At 37.2% G+C, this 23,207-nt stretch overlaps 1 protein-coding gene across 1 annotated transcript; it reads left to right on the plus strand.

The window, feature by feature from the left end:
- The first annotated feature begins 1,671 nt into the window (after nt 1-1,671).
- On the plus strand, nt 1,672-19,966 carry PNISR (PNN interacting serine and arginine rich protein). Its single transcript, XM_014051830.2, has 12 exons — nt 1,672-1,783; nt 5,512-5,620; nt 7,483-7,668; nt 10,827-11,053; nt 13,863-14,049; nt 14,349-14,539; nt 14,913-15,047; nt 15,597-15,696; nt 16,326-16,379; nt 17,556-17,726; nt 18,246-19,356; nt 19,616-19,966. The coding sequence occupies exons 2-12, from the start codon at nt 5,533-5,535 to the stop codon at nt 19,641-19,643; spliced, it is 2,478 nt and encodes an 825-aa protein (XP_013907305.2). The 5' UTR covers nt 1,672-1,783; nt 5,512-5,532; the 3' UTR covers nt 19,644-19,966.
- The last annotated feature ends 3,241 nt before the right edge of the window (nt 19,967-23,207 follow it).

The following is a 23,207-nucleotide window of genomic DNA, read 5'->3' on the forward strand; positions in this document are numbered from 1 at the left end:
ACCAGAAATGTTCTTGATGTCCTGTCAAGATGATCCAGCTCAACAGATCATCATATTCAGAAGTCTTCCCCCTGGCATCAGCCATAATATAATAAAGTTGGCATTTTTGGCACAGAATGCAACCACCTGTTCAGTGCAAGAATTCAGAGTAAGCCACTCCACTTCCAAGAATCTAGCACCTGCCCTCTATATAGCTATTTATGGATTTATTTAGTGTATGGCATCTACAGAGGTCATGCAATTACTGATGAAGTATGAATATAGACTACTGCATGATGGTATACCCTGGGCAATGTTCTGTCTTGAAGTCTATATTGTCTAGAAGTCTATACACAATGTATAGTTTGTATACTGTACAGTATATAGTATACAGTGATTAAACAATACAGTACAGAGGCAACAATTAGACTGATGGTTATAGCATACGTTTTGTTGCACTAATGCAGTGGTCTCCAACCTTGGCAACTTTAAGACCTGTGGACTTCAACTCTGGAAGTTGAAGTCCACAAGTCTTAAAGTTGCCAAGGTTGGAGAAGCATTTCATTAAATACACATACATATTGAACAGTTCTAAACCTTTAGAAAAGTTTACTTTAGAAAGTGGACACTGGCTGTTCTCCTTGCCTTAAAATGGGTGGGAGCTGTCTGAAACATGCCATGGTAATTTCCACTCACAAGAAGCATTTGAGTTTTGATTATTCTGCTGTTCACAAAATTATTCCATTATCATGTCTTTACTCTTTTAAATACTAAAGCATCCCAAAACATTACTGCAAATAGACTAAAAACAATTATGCCAGAAAGATTATTTGGATGTTGACTGTTGTTTCTCTTGTCATACGTGTTAGTATAATCATATCTATGTATGGTATATTGGAGGTGGTGACACTTTTGAGAGCTATATGCAACGAAATTTCATTTCAATGTATGCTGATTAATGTACATTTAAAGTGACAAAGTTATACCAAGTCTAAGTTTCAAGTATACAGCTCGTTTCTCAAGGAAAGTGTATTAATTAAAGGAACACTAAAATAGATGTAGTTTTCACGCGATGCACGCTTTTTTTAGAAGTTAAGCCTCGCTGTGTCTTTAAAAAACCCATCTAGTGTCTAATATTTACACTTAAGTGCTTAAAGCTACTAAAATTCGGATAATCAGAAGATGGCAACAAAAACCAATCTCTTTGCTTGCTAAATAGCGGATGTGCAGATTTTTGCAGCCGGTATTAAACTCGTTTTAAAAACGCGGAAGACTGTAGCCAGGACACAAGCAATCTCTGTTTCGACGGTGCGGACTGAAACGCTAAAGGTAGCGTTGCGCATGCGTCAATAAGCAGCTCCTCGTCCTTAGTAAAAATGGCGCCCACAGAGCACTTTCAGCCAGGCGCTTGTGCGAAACTTTCACTTGTTGGCAAACAAAAAAATTAAAATAAAACTGAGTTAAAAACGACTCTTCTTTCTAACCCTCGGAGATTCTAATGCCATGGCTGGGTAAATTTCCCAGATCTTTGTACTATCATTTCTATCAGCTGCTGCCGTTAGAGGAGCAATCGGAACCCTTCCCCTCCAGATGTCTCTCGGTCTAACGCCTCCGCCCTGACTTAAGATGGCGGATAGACTCAAAGGGCAGAGTTTTCTCCGCCGGGTTGCAGTGACGTAAGCTTGCTATTCCGGGTGAGTGACAGCGGGCGCCATTTTGTGTGGTTAACGCAAAGCTAACCGGAGGGACGGGGGCAGCCGAAGCGCTGCGAGTGTTACCGGTCAGCGCAGAAGGCGCGGGCAGGGTGAGTAACTGCCTGCGTAGCGGCTGCGTTTGAGAACAGGAGGAAGGCAGCCGGATAATTGATTATTCTTCCACCACCATTTGGATTCGGCGCTGAATTCCGAAAAGGCGGAGCTCGCTGCGGCGAGGCAAAAGGGGGTGGGGAAGAAGATGCAAGGCTGGTGCTCTGGGTTCGGATTAAGAACCTGGTGGAGAGGGCGCTAGTTTACTTCACTTCTCCGGGTGGCCGATCGTTTCCTTACAGGCGCATTCGCGGTAGTCGTAACCGGGCTGCGGGCGGGGGGGTAGGGGCGGGGAAGGCGGGGAGAGAGGAAAAACCTGATCCCTGTTGTGCGCATGCGCCCTGATCTTGCTGGACTATCCAGGCGGCGGGCTGAGATTGGGCTCGTTATACGAGCCTCATGTGCGCGTGCGTTGAGGGCCCCTAATCTCAACGGGATAAATAGCCTGGATTGACACTTGGGGCGACGGCTTAGTTCTGTTGCCATGGTTGCCACGTGAGAAGGCCAGGAGCCAGGAGCGCTCTCACATTGTGTTGTAAACATGCTGGGCCGACCTTGTGCGGCATTGCTGATAACTAGGAGATGGGTAAAAGTTGTGTGTGTGTGTCTCGCAATGGAATAAAAGAACTTCTACTTAATATATATATTCTGATGTGGTTAGTCTCACCCTATGGGTGTTTATTCAGCAGGAGGCTTTTTCCAGTTTCAATAGGAACCCCCTGTCCATAAATGATTTAAATAGTACCTGAAATTCTGCATTAGAGGATGTGTGTGACGTACAACAAAAAGAGCTGCTGTCTTCTGTTAGTCCCTGGACGGCCCAAAAATGGTCAGGCTGACAACTATTGGAAGTAGTTTGCCGAACCTAATATGAAACCTATGAAACAATAGAACTTCTCTGGGTCTGGATTTTGGTTTCAAAATGTAGAGTGGGATTCTGTCTTCGCCAGTTCAGGGAGTCCAATCCATAATGACTGAAAAAAGTGATAACCTCACTTCAGTTGTACGAAAGGTAACAAAAGCAAAAGATGAGAAACAAGCTAAGTTGTAAAGCAACCATTCCTTTAGTTGTCTCTAGATTAGGTCCCCCTGTTTTTCCTTGTGGGCTGCAGGTGACTAACAGATTTGTCATTTTAGTAGAATAAATAACCTTGGTCAATTTACTTTCAGAAATGTTGGTGTTGTAAACAAAAGCAGCATAATTAGATGTATTGTAGGTATCCATGTCATATTTATAACTTTGTAATGTAATGCCATTTTCATATCATATTTCAGACTGTACATTTCTCAGAATATGTTTTTAAAAATAATGCTTAATAGGAATACTCATCAGTGGTGGAGGGGACTATTTTTTACTTAGAATTTCTAAACGAAATCAGAAATACAGGCAGTCCTCAACTTTTCATATTTGAACTCAAAATTTCTGTTGCTAAACAAGACATTTGTTAAGTGAGTTTTGCCCCATTTTATGACCTTTCTTGCCATGGTCATTAAGTAAACCACTGCAGTTGTAAAGTTAGTAATACAATTGTCTCCATTGACTTTGCTGGTCAGAAGGTTGCAAAAGATGATCATATCAAAGATGACCACAGGATGCTGTAACTGTCATGAATATGAACCAGTTGCCAAGCATTCAAATTTAGATCACATGACCATGACAATCCTGCATTTTTATCATACCTCTTGTAGCTTCAAATGGTCACTAATGAACTATTGTAATTTGAGGACTACCTGTATTTGTTTTAGATTCATTGATGCTTTTGCATGAATCTGTCATTATTTCTGAAGCTTCCTGATTATACTATGTTAGGAAAATATGTATGTGGTGCTTAAGAGGTTTTTGCCCTTACAAACTTCATTTACCATATTTCCATCCAATGTTCAGTAAATTGAAGGCATTTTATATTAAGTTTATTGTTATTTTTTTTTGTAAAGAAACATTGTGATATGTTGAACCAGTCTCTAAGAGAACTATCATAAATGACAATAGCATGAACTAAGGGATTTTTTTCTTGCGTGCAATTACTGTATATGCACAATATTATTTTGGCAGTTGTTTCCTTTCCAAGTTTGTTTCAGTTTAGTTTCTGAATGTTTCGTTACTAGACTAGATAACATCAGCAGCAGATTTTTTGTCCTATTCTTAGCTTATATTTAATGTCTTGTGTACCAGTGTGGTCTGTTGGACCAATAAAGAAAAGTAATTTATTTATAGACAGAAAATTGCTAGAAGTGGCTATAGTTTTTGGAATGTGTGTTCTTGCTTAAATGTTTGAAGATTTTCTCTTCAACTTAAGAATTTTACATTTCTACTACTTCAATTTTCTCAGCACTTTCTGCTGTTACTGATTTTCCCAATAACCTGCCTATTTCAAAACTTTCCTGAAGCATAAAATCTAGATTTAACAGATTTTCTCCATTAATTCAGGGAGGTGTGCAGGCCCAAATGTTGTCTATTGCATCCAAATTTGATGTTATCTCCCATAAAAATGGAAAGTGGAAGCAGGAAGTTAAAGATTTTAAAGTTGTAGGCATCTAGTAATGTGCATGTTGTGGCACATATTTAGTTATAATCTTTTGGGGAGGGATATTTTAGGTGAGTCCTTGGTTTGCTGCAAAAATACAAAGAGAAAGTGCATGCCACCAAGAGGGAGAGGACAAAATCATAAATACTGACATTGTGGCATTGCAGCTATGTTTTATATCATAGGAGTTATAGTATTGTTCTTGATTCTTCTGGGTGTTAAAACACTTTATATATCCACCAAAGCTTTATTCACAGATATGAGCAAATTCTGGGATAAAGTAGTATTTTGATAATTAGAGGTGCATAACAAATATGCCTTACAATCAAATAGAGCCTGAATTCCATGATAAAACTTCTGTAGTGGAACCCAGAAAACTAGGCCATTTGAATATGATTTTAAAAGATAATGGGCAATATGTGAAATTATAAAACAAATATGTAAGAAAGATTATATTAGGATAACTTTGCAGATTTGTGCCTATTTGCCAGAAAAGTCTGTATACCAAATAAAACATTGTATTTCATGTATTCTGAATGCGGTATTTAATGGTGCAAAGGGATTGAAAATTAATTTTTTATACTATATAAAATGTGATGTAGCATTGTTCAGAGTTGTGTAATCTGCATAGGAACCATGTGAAGAGAGGAGAAAATAATTTTCTAACAGTGATTATCTGGTTAATGGTTATCAGATTTGCTTTTATGATATATAAGGCCACAGAGCTAAAATGGTGTGACTCAAAGTAAAGTATAGTTGACATTGTTAGCCCCAGTAAATGTTTTTTTCTACTTATTCTTTCTGTTTTCCAAAGATTTTTGTATAAATGATGGCTGTTTAAAAAATATAGTAGAAAATCAAATTAAAATAATTGGAAACTAAAACTTATGGCTTTTAAATTCTGAAGGTCAATCCAGGATAGCAGACCTTGTAGCACTTTACATTTGATAGACAATTTTTGCAATCAGAATGGTAAAATACTTACATTCAAATATTTTTGTTTGATGTTGCAAATTTCAGGGAAATCCTATATAATTTCTGTGGAATGTTTTGATTACAAGAATATCATAAAAAATCTTTTGAAACAAGGCTTGGATAGTTTTGAATGGGTAGTTTAGAAAAGGTTGGATGTCACTGTACACAGTTGAATGGCTTAAGTGAAGCTTGTACTCAAATTTGAAATGTTATTTTTGCTCCAATAGAGTACATATAAATAATTAAAGATGTGGGATCAAGGTGGGCAGCCTTGGCAACAGTGGCCTTTGAATCAGCAACAATGGATGCAGTCATTTCAGCATCAGCAAGACCCAAGTAAGTAAATAGCTGTGATTGTGCCTTCAGCATTAAAGTTAACTCCACATTTTATAAACTGGGTTAGAGTGTTTCTCTTTCATTCACATAGAAAAGATTGCTAGTGATGAGTTCACCAAAAAAACCCCACCTGTTAAATCAAAACCCAACAAACTACTCTTTAGTGTTTACAATCTTTTGAAAATTTTACAGATTGCTTCTATATTGCTTGTAAGTACTCCTTTAGACTCTTAAGTGAATAGGAGAAAATGCTGGTAAGCAGCAATATGTGCTGAGCTAATGATTTATTCTCTATCCCAGCATGCTTTTATTGAAATTCTTAAAAAACATCTTCTTCCAATGAGCATTTCCCAACTCGCTAATATACAATGAAGGTGTTTTGAACTATTATAATATCTATGTCAGCTGTTTATATGTAACAATACTGAGAAATACAGAAAGACTATTTGAGGTGATAAATCTTAAATCTTATGCATAATAAAAGTTCTGGTGATTCTCAAAAACCATATTTTCAAAACACATTATATTGTAAACTTTCTAAACACTTTTCTCTTTTAAATTTGAGGTATTCTTCATTTTATAGTCTTCAAACAAATTTTAAATTGTTCAGTATTTTGCCCAAGTGCGTGCTTACCGGTAGAAGCTGGTTAAAAGAGTTTCTTGCTCTTTGATCCTTACCCCTTTAAGACAGGGTTGTTTAAAAAGTGAGGTGTACCTCCCTCGGGGAGGAGGTGCAGACTGAACCCAGAGGAGGTATTAAGAACCTTTTAGTTACACTATTAGAACAAACCCACCTTTCTCCGAAGTTTCATTGTATTGTTTTCTATATAGTTCATTACATTAAGGTAGGTTTGATGGCAAAAAGTTAATGAGCTCCTTCTTTAAGATGAGGTGGGCAACTTTCTTGTGGCAGGAACTTTACTAATTTTTTGGTGTTTTTTTTTTTTTAAACTTGACTTCTGAGGCTTGGAAAGAATATATTCAATAATGTTGTGACACATATCTAGAATTGGAGGTTCCTCTTTTTCCCCCTTTTATTTATTGATGATAGAGTTAAGGGCAAAAGGGCAAAAAGGAGCAACCTGATACTCCAAGAAGCTTAAGTCACCCATTTTGCTATTTAAAATCCCCATACTCTTAAGAAATGTTGGGCCCACTCACTGCAAGTGGTGTGATCTCTTCCTTTTCTTTAAAATGTGCTTTATTTTAGCCAAACAAGTTACATGCATGCCTTTTCCTTTATATGCTTATGCTATCTTTCTGTTATGTTTTAATAGCTTTTTATTCTTTTATAAAACAAGAAAGTAGAAAAGAATAAATAGTCTATATATTCATTATATCCAGCAGGTCTGGATGTACTAACTTGAGGCCAGTGTTCCAGTTCTGTTAATTGTTACATTGTTGCAATAAACCAATACTCTGTTTGCCTGTCTAGTACAATTATTTCTTTCAGAAGTAGTGTTTTGTAGAAGAGTAAGAAGAAAAAAGCACATCTATGTCAGTGATCTCTCTCTTTTTATCTCTTTCATTCATTCACTCTCATGGGATATCAGTTTATATCTGAATGTTCATATAGGTGCTTACATTTTTAAAATACGCTGAAACTGGCCCATGTTCAGGATTGAGTTATAAAGCTTTGGATATTTTTTTCAGTACTAAGTTCTTAATTCAGAAAAGCTCAAATTTCTCATTAGGTCAGCAGAGAATTGCTATGTGTGGTGTGGTATGAATGTTTAGAGGCCTCCAAAATATAGCCATAAATGATGCAGATTTTTTAAAATGGAGGATTGGAGTATGAATAAAATTCAATTCTTGGTTGTGTTGTGGAAATCTATATATTGAAAATCTGATTCTGTTTCTAGGCCAAATTGACTGGGCTGCATTAGCTCAGGCATGGATTGCTCAGCGGGAAGCGTCAGGCCAGCAGGGTGTAGTAGAACAGCAAGGAATGATGCCAAATGGCCAGGAGATGACAGGAATGGAACCTGGTCCAAACAACCATGGTAATTTTCAGAATGATCCAAATTTCAACAGGATGTGGCAGCCAGGTATGTTGTTGGTCCTTTTTTTTTTCACTGCACTTGGAATCTTCCTAGTTGTGGATAACATTCTTACAAGAGCACTACTACAAATTAAATCTGATTTAGTTACTGGCCAAAATTGAGTTAGGACAAAATTTCTTTTCTTTTATGGGAAGAACAAGAACCTTTGATTCTCCCAAGTAACTGTTGCTTATAAAGATATATGATCTCTTATGGATTTCCCTGCCTCCAACTTCATATATTGATTCAGATTGTGATCAGAAAATAATCTGCAAATGCTTTGAAAATCAAGCTTTGTAATTTGATTATACTACAAATTATTAGAAAGGTTACATAAATTCAAAGTTGTTTAGGCAGGCATAAAAATTGAAAAGGATTAGCAATAAACCAATAGGACAGAGTTATTCTCATAGTTCCCCAATAATTTTATTCAGTTCAATGCTTGCTCCCAAAAGCATTTTAGAATAGTATTCATTGAAACAGTTTCTGCTGCTTAAATAAAAAAAAACAAAAAACAAATTATCTTTCTGAGTGAAAGTAAAGAATATTCATTGGTTTTTGAATTGAACAGAAATTTACAGCAGAAACTACCCTTGATAAAGGAATATATGTACTGTAAAAAGATTGCAATAAGCAATTGAATCAATTTTTAAAAATACATTTTAGACAATAGTATTTCAAAGAGCAGTTCATCTTCAAATGGGACATAATATCAATTTATGGTAACATAGATGTGAGGAAATTTTTCACTGGGTCAGCCAACTTGTTTCAGACAAGTTGCACATTGTCATGTTTATGATTTATTTTATACAAATACCTGCATGCCTTTTAAAGAACTTGCAAAAACTGGGCTTGTTCTCTTTGGGCTGTTTGTGTGTGTGTGTCCGTTGATATCTTAGCATTCAACGTTATTCTTCCTGACTTTTTGTCATTTTAGGATTAATTGTACCAATTATAGAACAGGTTTTTCAAAGTGTTCACTGGAAGAAGACAATATAGTCATTTTAAATATTGTGATGATGTTGCAGCAGCTGGTCTTACTATTTTAAAATTTTAAATATGTCCATATTCTGTAACATAAAAAATTGTGGCTTCACAATTTGATTGAACTTCAATTTCTGATATCCATTATTTTACTATACTTGCTAGGACTCTTGTGAGTTGGGCTTCAGAAACATGGAGTACCATAAAGTCATCAATTTCTGCTGTGTAAGATAACCAGTTTCTACAAAAAATGACATTCTTTTGGGCCTCTTTTTTCAACTAAAGTTGATCTCTAGAAAGTGTTCTCCAGATTCATTGAACTACTACTTTGTCAACCATATCCAGAATTGCCATTGGTTATATTCACTGAAGATGCTGAAAGTGATAATCCACAATAGCTGGAGATGCTGACATAAATAATTATTCTCCAAAGGGATATTGTGCCAGCATAAACAAGAATTTTGTGGCAACTTAAACACTAATAAATATATTATTACATAGCTTTTGTAGCTCACATCCATTTTATTTGACATCAATATTTTCTTTGATGTGGGAGATTATTCTTATCTTTGGTCGCATTGATGGATGATCTCTGGAGAGCCAGAGATGAAGGACGTTCCTCCATCCTGGTCCTCCTTGACCTCTCAGCGGCTTTCGATACCATCGACCATGGTATCCTTCTGCGACGACTGCGGGAGGTGGGAGTGGGAGGCACCGTGTTACGGTGGTTCTCCTCCTACCTCTCGGACAGGTCGCAGTCGGTGTTAGTGGGGGGGCAGAGATCGTCCCCTAGGCCCCTAAATTATGGGGTGCCTCAGGGTTCGGTCTTATCCCCCCTACTATTCAACATCTACATGAAACCGCTGGGAGAGATCATCCGCAGGCACGGGATTAGATACCATCAATATGCGGACGATACTCAATTGTATCTGTCCGCCCCGTGCCAACTCAATGAAGCGGTAGACGTGATGAGCCGGGGTCTTGAGGCCGTTATGGACTGGATGAGGGTGAACAAGCTTGTGCTCAACCCAGAAAAGACCGAGTGGCTGTTGTGTTTCCCTCCCAAAGATTTGGCTATTATTCCACCACTCAGGCTGGGGGGTCAAATTTTATACCCCTCAGAGAGGGTTCGCAACTTGGGAGTCCTCCTGGATCCACAGCTGTCATTTGACCACCACTTAACGGCTGTGACCAGGGGGGCATTCGCCCAGGTTCGCCTGGTGCGCCAGTTGCGACCCTACCTGAATCGGGAGGCTCTCACAACAGTCACTCGGGCCCTTGTGACCTCTAGGCTGGAATACTGCAATGTGCTCTACATGGGGCTGCCCTTGAGGAGCATCCGGCGACTTCAGCTAGTGCAGAATGCAGCCGCGCGAGTGATTGCGGGTGCACCCCGATTCACCCGCATAACACCTATCCTCCGCGAGCTGCGCTGGCTACCTGTTGATCTCCGGATGCGCTTCAAGGTGCTATTAATCACCCATAAAGCCCTACATGGCAGTGGATCTGGATACTTGAGAGACCGCCTTCTGCCAATTACATCCCTACGACCGATAAGATCTCATAGATTAGGCCTCCTCCGTATTCCATCGGCCAGCCAGTGTCGGCTGGCAACTACAAGGAGGAGGGCCTTCTCAGCAGTAGCCCCGACCCTTTGGAACGAGCTCCCCGTGGAGATTCGTACCCTCTCCACCGTCCAGGCCTTCCGCATAGCCTTGAAGAACTGGCTCGCCCGTCAGGCCTGGGGATAGGATAGTTACCCCGCCCGAATGATGTGTGTATGTTGCTTGCTATTTTATTACATGTTTTGTCCTAATGTCTGTATTCCCCTTTCCCAGTTTTTGTGTGAGCCGCCCTGAGTCCCCTCAGGGAAAAGGGCGGCCTACAAATTCTAATAAAATTCTAAATTCTAAATTCTTTATCCTTGAAATTGCATTTCAGATCTAAAAGACCAGATTGAGGGGGGAAATTAGCTGATATAATATAGACTTTCCCTGTAATAGATGTGGTTTGCTTAAATACTGTTCATACAAAGGACTACTAAACATAATTTGGGTTCATACAAAAATGAAAACCAGATATGTTTGATGATACATCCTTCATTATAAAAATCAATACAGGCTGATTAAACACTGATTAAAATGATTATTAACATTTTTTTTGTTATGACATCAAAACAGAATGGAACATCCCCCACCAGCCGCCTCATCCGCCTCCAGATCAGCCCTGGATTCCTCCAGCCCCTGGATCAATGGATATTGTTCCTCCATCTGAAGACAGTAACAGTCAGGACAGTGGGGAATTTGCCCCTGACAACAGGCATATATTTAATCAAAATAATCACAACTTTGGGGGACCACCACCTGATAACTTTGCAATGGGGCCAGTGAACCAGTTTGACTATCAGGTGAAACTTTTGTTATTTTAATATAAGCATGTGGAGTTCCGGCAGCATTGCTCTAAAGCAGATTTCAACAGAGTTTACTTGTTTATTAAAATAGATTTGTTTACAAACATTACAAACAGCTCAATTAGTTGTTCTATCAACTGTATTCTTTATCAGATTGGCTGTGATACTGTACATATGTTGAGCTACACTGGATTAGTGTGATGTGTTCTGTTTGGGATCACTTATGAAAGGTCAGAGAAAGTTCAACTGCAGGCAAATGTAAATTTTATTTACATGATACTTCCTTTTATCTGCTTTTATACTTTTTACTAAGTTTTTTTTGGGGGGTGCCTTTTTGTTTTTGTTTTGCTTTTGAACTTCCCATGTGATATTTATATATTAAAAATATATAAGGGATAGCTGTGTTTATATAAAACAGATTCATGTTTTGTAAAGGAGAAATATATTGACATCACAATGATGAGATTAATTACTTATTACTAAAACTAAGAAAATAAGCCTGAAAATATGTTGAGATTCTCCCTATTTTCTGAATAAATAATACTTTTGTAAATAAAATTATGTATAAAAAATACAAAAGTTAACATAAATGTAAATGTTGTATAGAATCATGATGCATACATCTTTAGCCATTCTGAAATTGGAGTTAAATCAGAACTGTAGAATACAATTTTATTTATTTCATCTATTTTGGGCTAGTTAGTTAAAAAACACACTGGATCCCTTTGATATACCTAGGCATTCCCATTCATTTTGGTGAAAGTAGAGAATTAGTCTCTAGATTGAAAGGAGAGTGGGGCATGAGAATTTCTGCACATCTGTTATCTGTGCATGTTTCTGGATGTTATATTTATGAATGAAGTCCTTGGTATGACCTAGACAGCATTAAGTGTATTTGTTTCAGGAGCACAAGGTATGGCTACATTTTTCTCAATTATGTGTTAGTGCTATACTAACTGTTGGCGTTACATTTCATAGATATTTACAAAGTAAATGAAGAGACTGTTCATAATAAGTTAATTTTTATGTCCTTATATAGTTTGTTAAAAGTTGCAAACTATAATTTGGTAGATTGGTCATCTGAAGTTTTGAATAAAGTATATCCCATCCCATAGACCCACATTGATGTATTAATGGAACTGAGATTGAAGACACAATTGATGAAGAATCATGATGCATACACCTTTAGCCACTTTGATATATACACTATCTAACAATTAGATATAATTTAGGGAAGGTGGAACAATGACATGATTGACTAGCTTTCTGTAGCAGCTTTTCTTTTAACAGTAACAACATGCAACTGAAATATTTTATTTATTTAGTGTATGGAAAATATATGGATTTATAGCAGTTCTAATGTTAATATACAGACTACCCAATGTGATGGATATTTTGTCGAGGAGCACGACAGTCACACACGGATCCTGTTCAGAGTTGACCAAAGCTGGCGAGGAAGGTCAAAACCTGGCACCTTTTGTGTAGGGTCATCTATGTAACTGCCTGTATCTGGGCATTCAGCAGTCCATGTGGCTTTTCACTGTGTGTTGTCAAAGTTGTTAGATAATTTTGTTGCATTCCTGTCGTCGTAGAGCTGATGGTGCAATATGGCTCAAGACAGGGAGCCACCAGGCAGGAGTAGATTTTAATCCCTTGCCATGTATATAGAGAGCCAGAAGTTCTACAAAGATGCCTGGTTGCCAACTGTCGTTAACTGCCAATTCTTCAATGTAGCCTGGCTGCCAATTGCTGCTAGTCGTTTGGGTCACACGACTGTGCTATCCAGGGTGCATTGCGAGGACACAAACTAACATCACACCCCACAACTGAAATGATTTCATTTCTTAAATCCACATTTCCAGAAGAGCTGATAGCACTTAAAACCCAAATCATTAGGAAAACATTAGATCGTTTTATTTCTGATAATGAGTAGATTTTACTTTCTGAAATCATGATTCATGTTTAAAAGAATGCATGTTCCCTTCTCACACATACTCTGAAAAACAGTTATACTCAATTTCAGTAATATGCAAATACTTTTTTTTTTAAAAAAAGTTAAAAATTGCTTGATTGTACAAATCCTTTAAAAAGAGTATGGGTAGTTTTCTTACAATTATCTTTCAATTAAAAAAAACCAATGTTTTTTCATGCATATCATGCTCTATTTCTGATGTTAAACATATCCTTTAACCATAAAGAGATTATTTACTTACTTAAATAAAATATGCTACTTTTTGCTTAGAAGTGAGAATTGATCATGAGAATTTGACCTAATAATTTACTTAGATTTGTTTGCTTGGACATGCATGACAATTCATTTATATAATACAAAAACCATATAATATCATAAGCTTATTAGAAATGCATGTGATTTAATTCCCTATGCCTGTCAAAATTACTTCAGAAAAATAAGATAAGAATATTAGGTATATCCTGATGACCTACAAATAAATGCCAAACCCTCAATAAAATAAAAAATTTATGTTCCTATAAATCTCTTGGGTCTCTATTTCCTCAATGGAAGATTCCAGTATATTATATATTGCTCTTAAAACTTTCTAATGTCATAGTGTAATACAGCATGGGCTTCTCTTACAAAATTGCTTTTTAAATGGTAAAAATCCCTTTTTTGTTTCATTAATCTTTGCGTTCTCCCTAAAGTACTCCAGACTTTCTAGAAGATACAGTCCTTTTTTCTTTTCTTTTCCTTTCCTCTTTTCTTTTCCATTTCACCTTTTTACTGAGAAACTGTTAGGGGAATCTGTAGCATTGAGTTAAAGAAAAATGAACTTCATTACTTTTTCAGCATGGGACCACTTTTGGTCCACCTCAAGGTGGGTTTCATCCACCTTACTGGCAGCCTGGACCGCCAGGGCCTCCAGGACCTCCAGCACCTCCTGCACCTCCTCAAAATCGAAGGGAAAGGCCAGCATTTAGAGACCGCCAGCGATCACCAATCACATTGCCCGTGAAACAGGAACCCCCTCAAATTGGTATGTCTTCAGTATATTTAGTTTAATGTACGTGATACACACATTTTGAAAATACATGTTGTTGGTCACTGAGTGCCACGTCCCATAATGGAGTTATGTGTACTGTACTTAATTTCACTTATCTGTGCTTCATCTTAAATAGAACAACTTATGGACCTTCAGCTACAGCCTAACAAATGTTCTCCGATATGGCCCATGGAAAGAATTATAAAACTTATTAGAGACGGTTAACTTTTAAAAACCCTGATAGGGCTCAGAAAGTATGCATTTATTAAGTAATTTATTTTATGATGCTGTAGATGCTGTTAAACGTAGAACACTACCCGCTTGGATTCGTGAGGGCTTAGAGAAGATGGAAAGGGAAAAACAGAAGAAGCTAGAAAAAGAGAGAATGGAACAGCAGCGTTCTCAACTGTCTAAAAAGGAAAAGAAGGAAATTACAGAACCAGGAGAAGAGGGTGGACCTCGGTTACCACAGAAAAGTAAATTTGTAAGTGGGAAAATTCCTGCACAGTATGTACATGTTTGCATATTTAAAATGCTTCATTTTAATATTTTTTTAGAAAATAAAGTTGTATTTTACCAACAATGTTGGTAGCACAGGCAGTAGTTTGTCCATACTTTTCCTTATTTGTCAGGCTTCTAAAGCAGATGGGTAATTTTAATTACAAGGTCCTGCCCAAAATACTGGCTTTGTTTTGGCAAAATGATGGAACGTGTCAGGCAGTCTTGATCAGGCAAAATAGACCTTAACCTTGTCATTTCCTTTTGCATCAATATCTTTTTTGATTTTGTCAGTGTGACTAGTCAACATTTGAAAGATGAAAGTTCCTTGTTGAAGAGCTACATTTCTTGTTTTATAGGATAGTGATGAAGAAGAGGATTTTGATAACGTAGAGGCTATAAGTAGTGGAAAAGTCACCAGAAGCCCATCTCCAACTGCTCATGAGGAGCAGAGTGAACCAGAAATGACAGAGGAAGAAAAGGATTTTCAGATGGTACAATTCATTTTTGGATCACTGTATTTACCATACATTTGACTGTTGATATAATAGGCGCCATAGTTAAGAAAAATAATTTCGTATTAAATTTTAATTTTTTAAACTTAATTGATAAAATGTAATTATCAATTTGTAATTTGAAAGAAATATATTTAAGCTTAACTAGGTTTCTTTTGATTGTTAACCATTATTGAAGTAAAGCAGTTAAAGATTTCATCCTTAAATATTCAGAAAAGCTGCTATTCTTTAGTCAAGTTATTCTAATGGAGACAACAAGCAACTGTTGCTAGATAGAAATTTTATTGGTGTGCTGATACATCTGTTGCATTAAATGTGTTAAACTGAGATCTGTTACAATGAGGATTTACTGTGGAACATATTTTTACTTGATATTTTGCATAGGACGCCATATAACTATTGTTGGCATAAATATGCTGTTTATCTTACTGTTACCAAATCCTTTGCTATTTTTTTTTCAAGAAGTGAGATGCCTTGAATTGGTGTAGTTGAGCATCTGAATGAATGTTTATCTTTAAATTTGTTCAGATGTTGCTGACAAAAATGTTGCTGACAGAAATTCTCCTAGATGTCACCAATGAAGAAATTTATTATGTGGCTAAAGATGTCCATCGTAAAGCAATAAAAGGTATGTTTAGGCTTCTAATAGGTTCATTAATTGTCCTTGTGCATGTCTTGTAATAGTTTAAAGTATATAAGCATATGTTCATATATAATATTTGTACCTAAAATAATTTAAATGTAAAGTTCCAAAAAATCATTTGTAATCATATATAGTTGTTCTGCATAGTTTCTAGCATTAAATATTTCATTTTTTCAATTTAACTTTTTAAAAATTGTGTTGAGTTTTTAAATAGAATTTTCTAGTTGAAATTTAGATGAGGAAAAAAACTCCTATAAGTCAAACTTGTATAATTAAATGTTTTTGTGATCCTGCTATTCAGCTTTTTTTTTAAGAGCCAGTAATCTTATTTCATATAACTGAATAAATTAATATACTGATTGCAGGTAAAATGTATTGATCTGTTAATGCTTTATTCTAAAGAACTGCCTTTTTAATTGTATCCCTTAATTAATTTCTAAACAGTCATGGCCAGAAATTACTGGGCTTTCAATGGATGATATGTGTTTAATGTTTTTTCTCTCCTCCACAAAACAGCAATAGTAGTAGATTTAACAATACCATAGACTCTCATGACTATGAAAACGTGGCTATTTGTGTTAACATGTTGTTCCTGTTGTTGATGTGATACAAAGCTCCTGCAAAACAGCTGGCACAGTCCAGTGCATTGGCTTCCCTCACTGGACTTGGTAAGTATGCTCCTGATTTTTGAGAGGGACTTAATGGGGAGAGCTGTCGCTTGCATTCCTAAATATGTATTGAAACAAGTGTGAAACTACCCAATATGCATTAGGCAAGCATCAAGTAACTTAGGACCTATCTCCCCAAAATTATACTGAAATCTGTGAAAACTGTAGTATTCTTTCTGTGCAAGCCTTCCCTGAGGTTGGAGGTTGGGTGTTTTTGGTCAGATATCTAATATGGTATCTAAAATACAATGGACTTGAATGATTTGTATTATTATTTTAAACTTTACTGTGTTAGTGTATGTTTAAATTTAAAAACCCACAATAACAACTACTACTTTGTCTTGCCAAAAATCCCACACAACAAAATGCATATTTTGAATTCTCATAGCTAGTGCTTTATATTAGAACATGCTAGATATGAAATTCAGAATTGCATCCTATGTTGTAATAGATTGTGTAAAAACTTTGCATGTCAGTGTAAATTGATAATGCTGCCATATTATTGTGACATTAAATAAATATATTATTTGACCACTATGATGAATTCTTTTGTTAGTTTAAATGTATTTGGAAAATAATTTTTAAATTAAGAACCTGGGAAAGAAAGTAAAGATGCTTCTGAACCAGATGCTCAAGATTACTTTCTACCAGCTTTTCAGATCTATCTTTTGGGGGAAGAGAAGTCCATTCCTATTGCATATCTGTACCTTTTTAATGTACAGTCTTTTCTGAACACTAGACATTTGATTGGCATTGGGACTTTTTAAGCCCTGGATATTGAAGCTGACTGAAATCACTGTAACTATATCTTGAAGGATAGATCTTAGGCATTGCACTTCAGAGTCTATTTTCTTGCTGATGTATTCTAAGCATTTGGTACTGGCTCTGTAAAGAGCTTTTTCACTCATATTGAGCAGAAAGTATGTAATCTTAGCGATTGCTTGCTGGAAAACATGGCAAGCTATTCCGGATGAAGTAAAACCAGATACTGAACAGCAGGTCAGATGTGTGGGCCTTGAACACTCCAGTCAACCAGCATTGGCACTTCCTCCAGAATAAGTGGCTTCTTCAGTGAAGAAGTGAAAGATGGGCAATATGAACTCTTCTTTGCCCTGCAGAAATATTAAGAACCAGGATTAATCTTTCCTCGTGATAGACTAGGCTTTATGCACGCAGGTGGACTGGGTGGTTATGGATCAGGAGACAGTGACGATGAGAGGAGTGACAGAGGCTCTGAGTCATCTGACACTGATGATGAGGAACTACGACACAGAATCAGGCAAAAACAAGAAGCATTTTGGAGGAAGGAGAGAGAACAGCAACTACTGCTAGAGAAACAGCTGGAAGGTATGTGTATATGCATAGGGCGAAGGACTCTTATGCTTATAGAATATTATTTTAACCTCTTAATATATGTTAACTATGTGTAGCATTTCATGTGGCAGTTAGGGCAGCAGCCTCTTTTGTGCACACATGCATAGATAAGGCCTTGAAATAGCCTGCCATGCTATGTGCTTGCTTTATACCTTAGTGATACAGATCCATAGAGACCTTTCACAACCACCTAATCAGATGATCTGCACAGGTCTAATTTATTATGTAATACTATATACCCAAGTAAAGCTATTGAACTTATGGTAAACTAATTGTAAGAAATCATGTTATGGTTTCTCCTGCATCTGTTGTATGTTCTCAAGAGAGTCATCCAGTGATTTTTGCTGCCATGGAACAATTGTGGAAGAAGTACTATTCTAACACATTTTATCTTAACATTGTTATTGGCCAGAAGAATAGAAATAGTTATGTATCGGTTCCACTTTATTTGTATGATTTGGGATCTGTTTCTCTTTGGCACATATTTTACAGAAGAAAAGCTCCAAAATGAGAGAATTGCAAAGGAGATGAGTGAACTTGCCAGTAAGGAGCAAGACAGCAATTCACCACTAGAAGATGTGAAAGAAGCTGAGGAGGAGGATGCATTTGGTGAAAAGAAAAAGTCTCCAAAAGAAATAACACCAGACATCGAACCCAAAAAAGAGATTAAAGAAAAAGAGAGAGCAGGAAGGAGTAGGTCAAAAAGTTCAAGTAGTGTTAGTTCAAGTAATAATAGCAGAAGTAGCAGCAGTAGCAGCAGCAGCAGCACAGCTAGTAGTTCATCTTATAGTAGTAGTTCAGCTAGCAGTCGCAGCTCTACACATTCTTCCTCCCCCAAAAGAAAAAAAAGACGTAGTCACAGTAGGTCACCTAAAGTTAGGCGTAGCAGAAGTAGGAGCTATTCACATAGAAATAGAAGAGAAAGGAGCAGGAGCAGGGGTAAAATAAGAGAAAGACAGAGATCTAGTAGACACAAGAGTATAGAAAGAAGGGAGAGGAGACGAAATCATAGTCCTTCCCATGACCGAAACTGGGAGAGACGTAGAAGTGATAGTCACTCAAGAGATAGACTTACTAGCCATTCCACTTGTAGTGGGAGTCGAGATAGGCATAAAAGTGAAGATCAGCACAGGAGCATAAGCGGGAACAGGCACAAACATAGTCACGATAGCAAAATTCAAGAAAGAAAAAAGGAACGCAGTAGGAGCATAGAGAAAGATAAAAAAAAGAACAGGGAGAGGGAGCGAGATCAGGAAAAACGTAAGGAGAAACAGAAAAAAGAAGACAAAGACAGTAAAACTGGCAATCATGAAGAGAGATTAAAAAGAAAAAGAGATAGCGAAAGAACTTTCTCTCGCAGTGATTCTTTGTCTTCAAAAATGTTACGACGTGATTCTAGGCAGGAAAGCAAGAAAAGTTCTACCAAAGAGAGCAAAAAGCATTCAGGTTCAGAATCTAGCACAAGGAGCAGTTCTGAGTCACGAAGCAGCAGCAAAGAAAAGAAGCCGAAGAAATCAAAGCATAGTCGGTCACGGTCCGTGGAGAAATCTCAAAGGTCTGGTAAGAAGGCAAGCCGCAAACACAAGTCTAAATCACGATCAAGGTAGTATTCTTTTAAGTATTTTGCTTGATTTATATGTTTCTTTATATTTCAATTCTTCTTCATGTTTGCCTGCAACATATATACATATATATATCAATATTTTGCAAATTAAACTAATTTCTGTAGATTATCCTTCTGGTGGGATGGGGAGATACCTTTGATCGCTTTAAAAAAAAGAAATATAGTTATTAAGCCTAACGTGTATGCTTTTTATGATTCTTTTCCCTTTAATTTTCCCCACTTTTTCTTTATTTTTCAGATCAATGACTCCTCGTCGTAAACGCTGAGGAATGATATGACACTAGTCATAATGATTTAAAAATTCCATGAGTTTTTAAGGGCTTGTCTCATTATAGAGGCTCATTATAGAGGCTACAGTTGTGGCTATGTAGATGGAAGCTGACCCCTTTTTTAACAAAAAGATCTGTAAATAGCTGTATTTTTTGGAAACACTGCTCGGAGTTAAGTACTTGCTAGGAATTCTTTGTATTTACATTTTTCAAAACAGTAGTGCTTACCTAAGGCTATGAAATATGTCATTCTCTTCCAGCTGTAATGTTCTTAAATTGCTATTGAATGTATTGTGATGTCAATAAAGTTCTTTAGTTCATTTTTTTGTTTAAATTCTTCTATGTTTATTTATTTTAAATATTTATTTGCAAGGCATTTTTCTTTTGTAAAATGCTTAATAGTAGTTTAACTTCTGGGTTTCATCTTTGGATAAATCTGAGTCAATTCTCTGATAAAAGAACTGTTTGGGAAAAACCCCAAAGGTTTTTGTTTTATTTTAATGGTATGCTTCATCATACTGTGAGTGAATGAAATGTGGATAATTACTGTAAGACGTACCAAGACTAGCCAAACAAAAATAGTAAGTCCAAGTAACTCATATGAAACAAGTTTATAGCTTTGCAACACTCTTCCTTGTATGATCAGAGAAGTTAATACTGCTTTTGACTCAGTTTTTTTCTGTAATTATAACAATAATTACACTAAAATAACCTTGTGTTAATAAGTTTAACTAGTCCAGTCTTACAACTTACCATCTAAAATGATGATTGCCAAATAAAAATGCTGTTTATAACATCTTAGTAAATGCCAAAGTAAGCAGTTTTTTGCTTGGTAAACATGAATTCTAAAGAGATCTTGGCGTTGAAAGTAGGCTTAAGCATCTTACATCTTCCTATCAGAGATGGGAACTTTCATTTTGATTTCTCATTTATTTTAAAGAGTTAATGGCATATCTTAGTATTTAGCTTATAGTTACGCAGACTAAATTTATAGGGTTCATGGAAGTAGAGTTGGTACAATCCTAATGAACATAATATCTGAAAAAATAGGAATTAAGATGTCAATATTATGCTATGGACTTTGAGTAACCACCTTCATGTATCGTATTTTCCAGGTGCATAATACTGATAGTCCTTGCTTAATGACTGGTTGCTAAGCGATTGAAGTTACAGTGGAACCCCTGTAAGCTGCTTACAACCTGGTCCCAAAATTAGAGCTGCTGCAGTCATTTGCCTTTACAACCAATTGCAGGGACACTGCCAGCTCCCCCTATTTTATCTCCATCAAGTCCCGGCAGGGCTTGGACCTCTTTTCCATCCCCACCTCCCCAATCAGGCATCACATACTTACCTTTTGAAGATATTCAGAGCTTTCTGCCGCTCTGTGTGATCTGGGCAGCCATATGGCATGATTCCAGAAGTGACCACAATTGTTTGAACAGTCTTCTAGTCGCTTGGTTGAGTTGGTAGTTTCTTGATTGATGTGTTGTTTACCATTTGACAAACAGTAAACAACAGTAAACAATCAAGGAACCAAGAAGAAGAAAACAACACTCCCATATTTGCAGAGCATGCCACTTACATATAAACCAAGAGCAACCCCTCTCCTTTCTAGCCCTGATGATGTTATCTAGTTAAGTAATGAAACGTGTGCAAGAAAACAACCAAGCTCAGAGCACCAACCACCCACACACATCACTCTTCCAGGACAAGAAAAATGATATTTTTTTAAACAAATACAAATTTGAAGCACCCAGTGTATATTAATTATAGGTGAACATAATACACATTTTGTAGCATATTTACAGATAAGTGTTTCCTCTATTTTATTTCTCCCATTTTCCTACTTAGAAAAAGAAAATAAGGCCCAAAAAGAAGAGTTCTGTAATAATGGAAAATTAAATGTTTGTTTCTGTATTTAACTTGCTCCAATAAAAGAACTACAGTACTGTTTCAGTTTTTTCTTTTTAACATACCAACATATGCTTAACATTTTAAAAGAAACTAATGAGATTATTAGATTATAAGATAACGCAAGAGAAACAGCGTCAAGGTTATGTTGACTCATAAAAGTAGGAATCTTTGAACTTCTCTAACCTCTCCCTTATGTAATTGTTGTACAATATTGTTTGAGGAGACATGACCTTTGGAATGTACAACATTTGCTTTGTCACAGAAAAGGCATTTGTTTATAGGTAATACTTCATTTACACATATTTTTATATATCCAGTTTCAAGACTCCGGTAGTTTACTATATCCCAATAGATTCTATATCTTAAATCAACCCACATATCAGTAACTTATTAACGAAAATCTTCCTTTTTACGACCCTGTAGTCCCTTAATTCGAGATAGAATCAGCAGATGGAGCAGAGCATTTACTTGCCGGATGCCCTTCCAGACACCCTGCCGAGTTGGCAGCAGATATTTTTTGTTTGGCTCTACAGGATAAAAATCAGAGAACGATAGTACACAATTTATTGCATTCCTTAATGCATCTTTGCCTGTCTCATCCACTTACCCTCTGTTCCAGCGCTGAAATGCCTTGCTAGCTTAGTTTTTTTTAAATAAAAATTGCTGTGCCCTTATATATATTCCCTCCACCCCATCCTGAGGAAGGTTAAGCTGAGGGCGACCAGCCCAAAATTACTAATGAAACTTCTGTGAGTGAAATGGATCCAGAAGATGAATGGCACTATTTAACCAGTGCACCACATTGGCTCAATTCTCTCAATGGAGATTCTCAATCATCCAGATCATGGTTGTCCCAAAGGTCCTTTTCAAAAAGCAGCTGGACTTAGTTTTTTTTCAGTTCTGAAGAAGCTTCTTGGATGAGAAGTGAAAGGATTTCAAGGAAAAAAACTCCAATTGGAAAACCACATTTAGGGCACACTGGCTTTCGCAAAAGCTCACAACAATGCCCCCAACTTTTATGCCAGCTTACTTCTGAGCTGGTCTAACTTGAAGTATTTACCCACTGAGTAACAAAGCAATCTCCTCAGAACACTTAATTTGCCATGGAAGAGTCTGGGAAGCTCAGCCACCTCCAGGTTGTCCTGGACTGACTGCAGGACTGCCCCCTCTCATTTCCCCAAGGGGCTCTGCTTTAACTGCTGGAGAAGATACAGCCTCACTAAGCTACCTTGAGAGTCCATGACACTTCTTCATATTGCTAACCTGCGGAGCTATATCCCACCGAGTAATCCCTGTTGCCCTAGGTCTGTGATGGTGAACCTATGGCATGCATGCCCGAAGTGGCATGTAGAGCCATGTTGCCTGGCATGTGCAGTCACCCGTTCCTCTTCCAAGCTTCTGGTGTGCATGTGCGCCCAATGATCAGCTGGCCTTCGCGCGTGCGGCATTGCCAGAAACTGGAAGATCTGGACGGTCCTCCAGTGTGAGCATGCCAGCTGACTGTCATGCGCGCATGTGTGCTGGTAACCGGAATACTAGCTGACCAGCACACATGCATGCATCGAAAAACAAGTTCATTTTCTGGCGAGCGCATGCCCCTTGGGCAGCTCATCTTCCGGGTTGTGGCCCAGCCGAGCATGTGCGCAC

This window comes from Thamnophis sirtalis, unplaced genomic scaffold (assembly GCF_051295495.1).
Source record: "Thamnophis sirtalis isolate CommonGarterSnake01/CBP01778 unplaced genomic scaffold, rThaSir2_p1.2 scaffold_6, whole genome shotgun sequence".
Classification (NCBI taxonomy): domain Eukaryota; kingdom Metazoa; phylum Chordata; class Lepidosauria; order Squamata; family Natricidae; genus Thamnophis; species Thamnophis sirtalis.

Coding starts and splice junctions, on each gene's coding strand:
- PNISR (XM_014051830.2), top strand. CDS start 5,533: ATGTGGGATCAAGGTGGGCAGCCTTGGCAACAGTGGCCTTTGAATCAG. Junction 15,697..16,325: donor CCATCGTAAAGCAATAAAAG/GTATGTTTAGGC, acceptor TGTGATACAAAG/CTCCTGCAAAACAGCTGGCA. Junction 19,357..19,615: donor AAGTCTAAATCACGATCAAG/GTAGTATTCTTT, acceptor TTTATTTTTCAG/ATCAATGACTCCTCGTCGTA.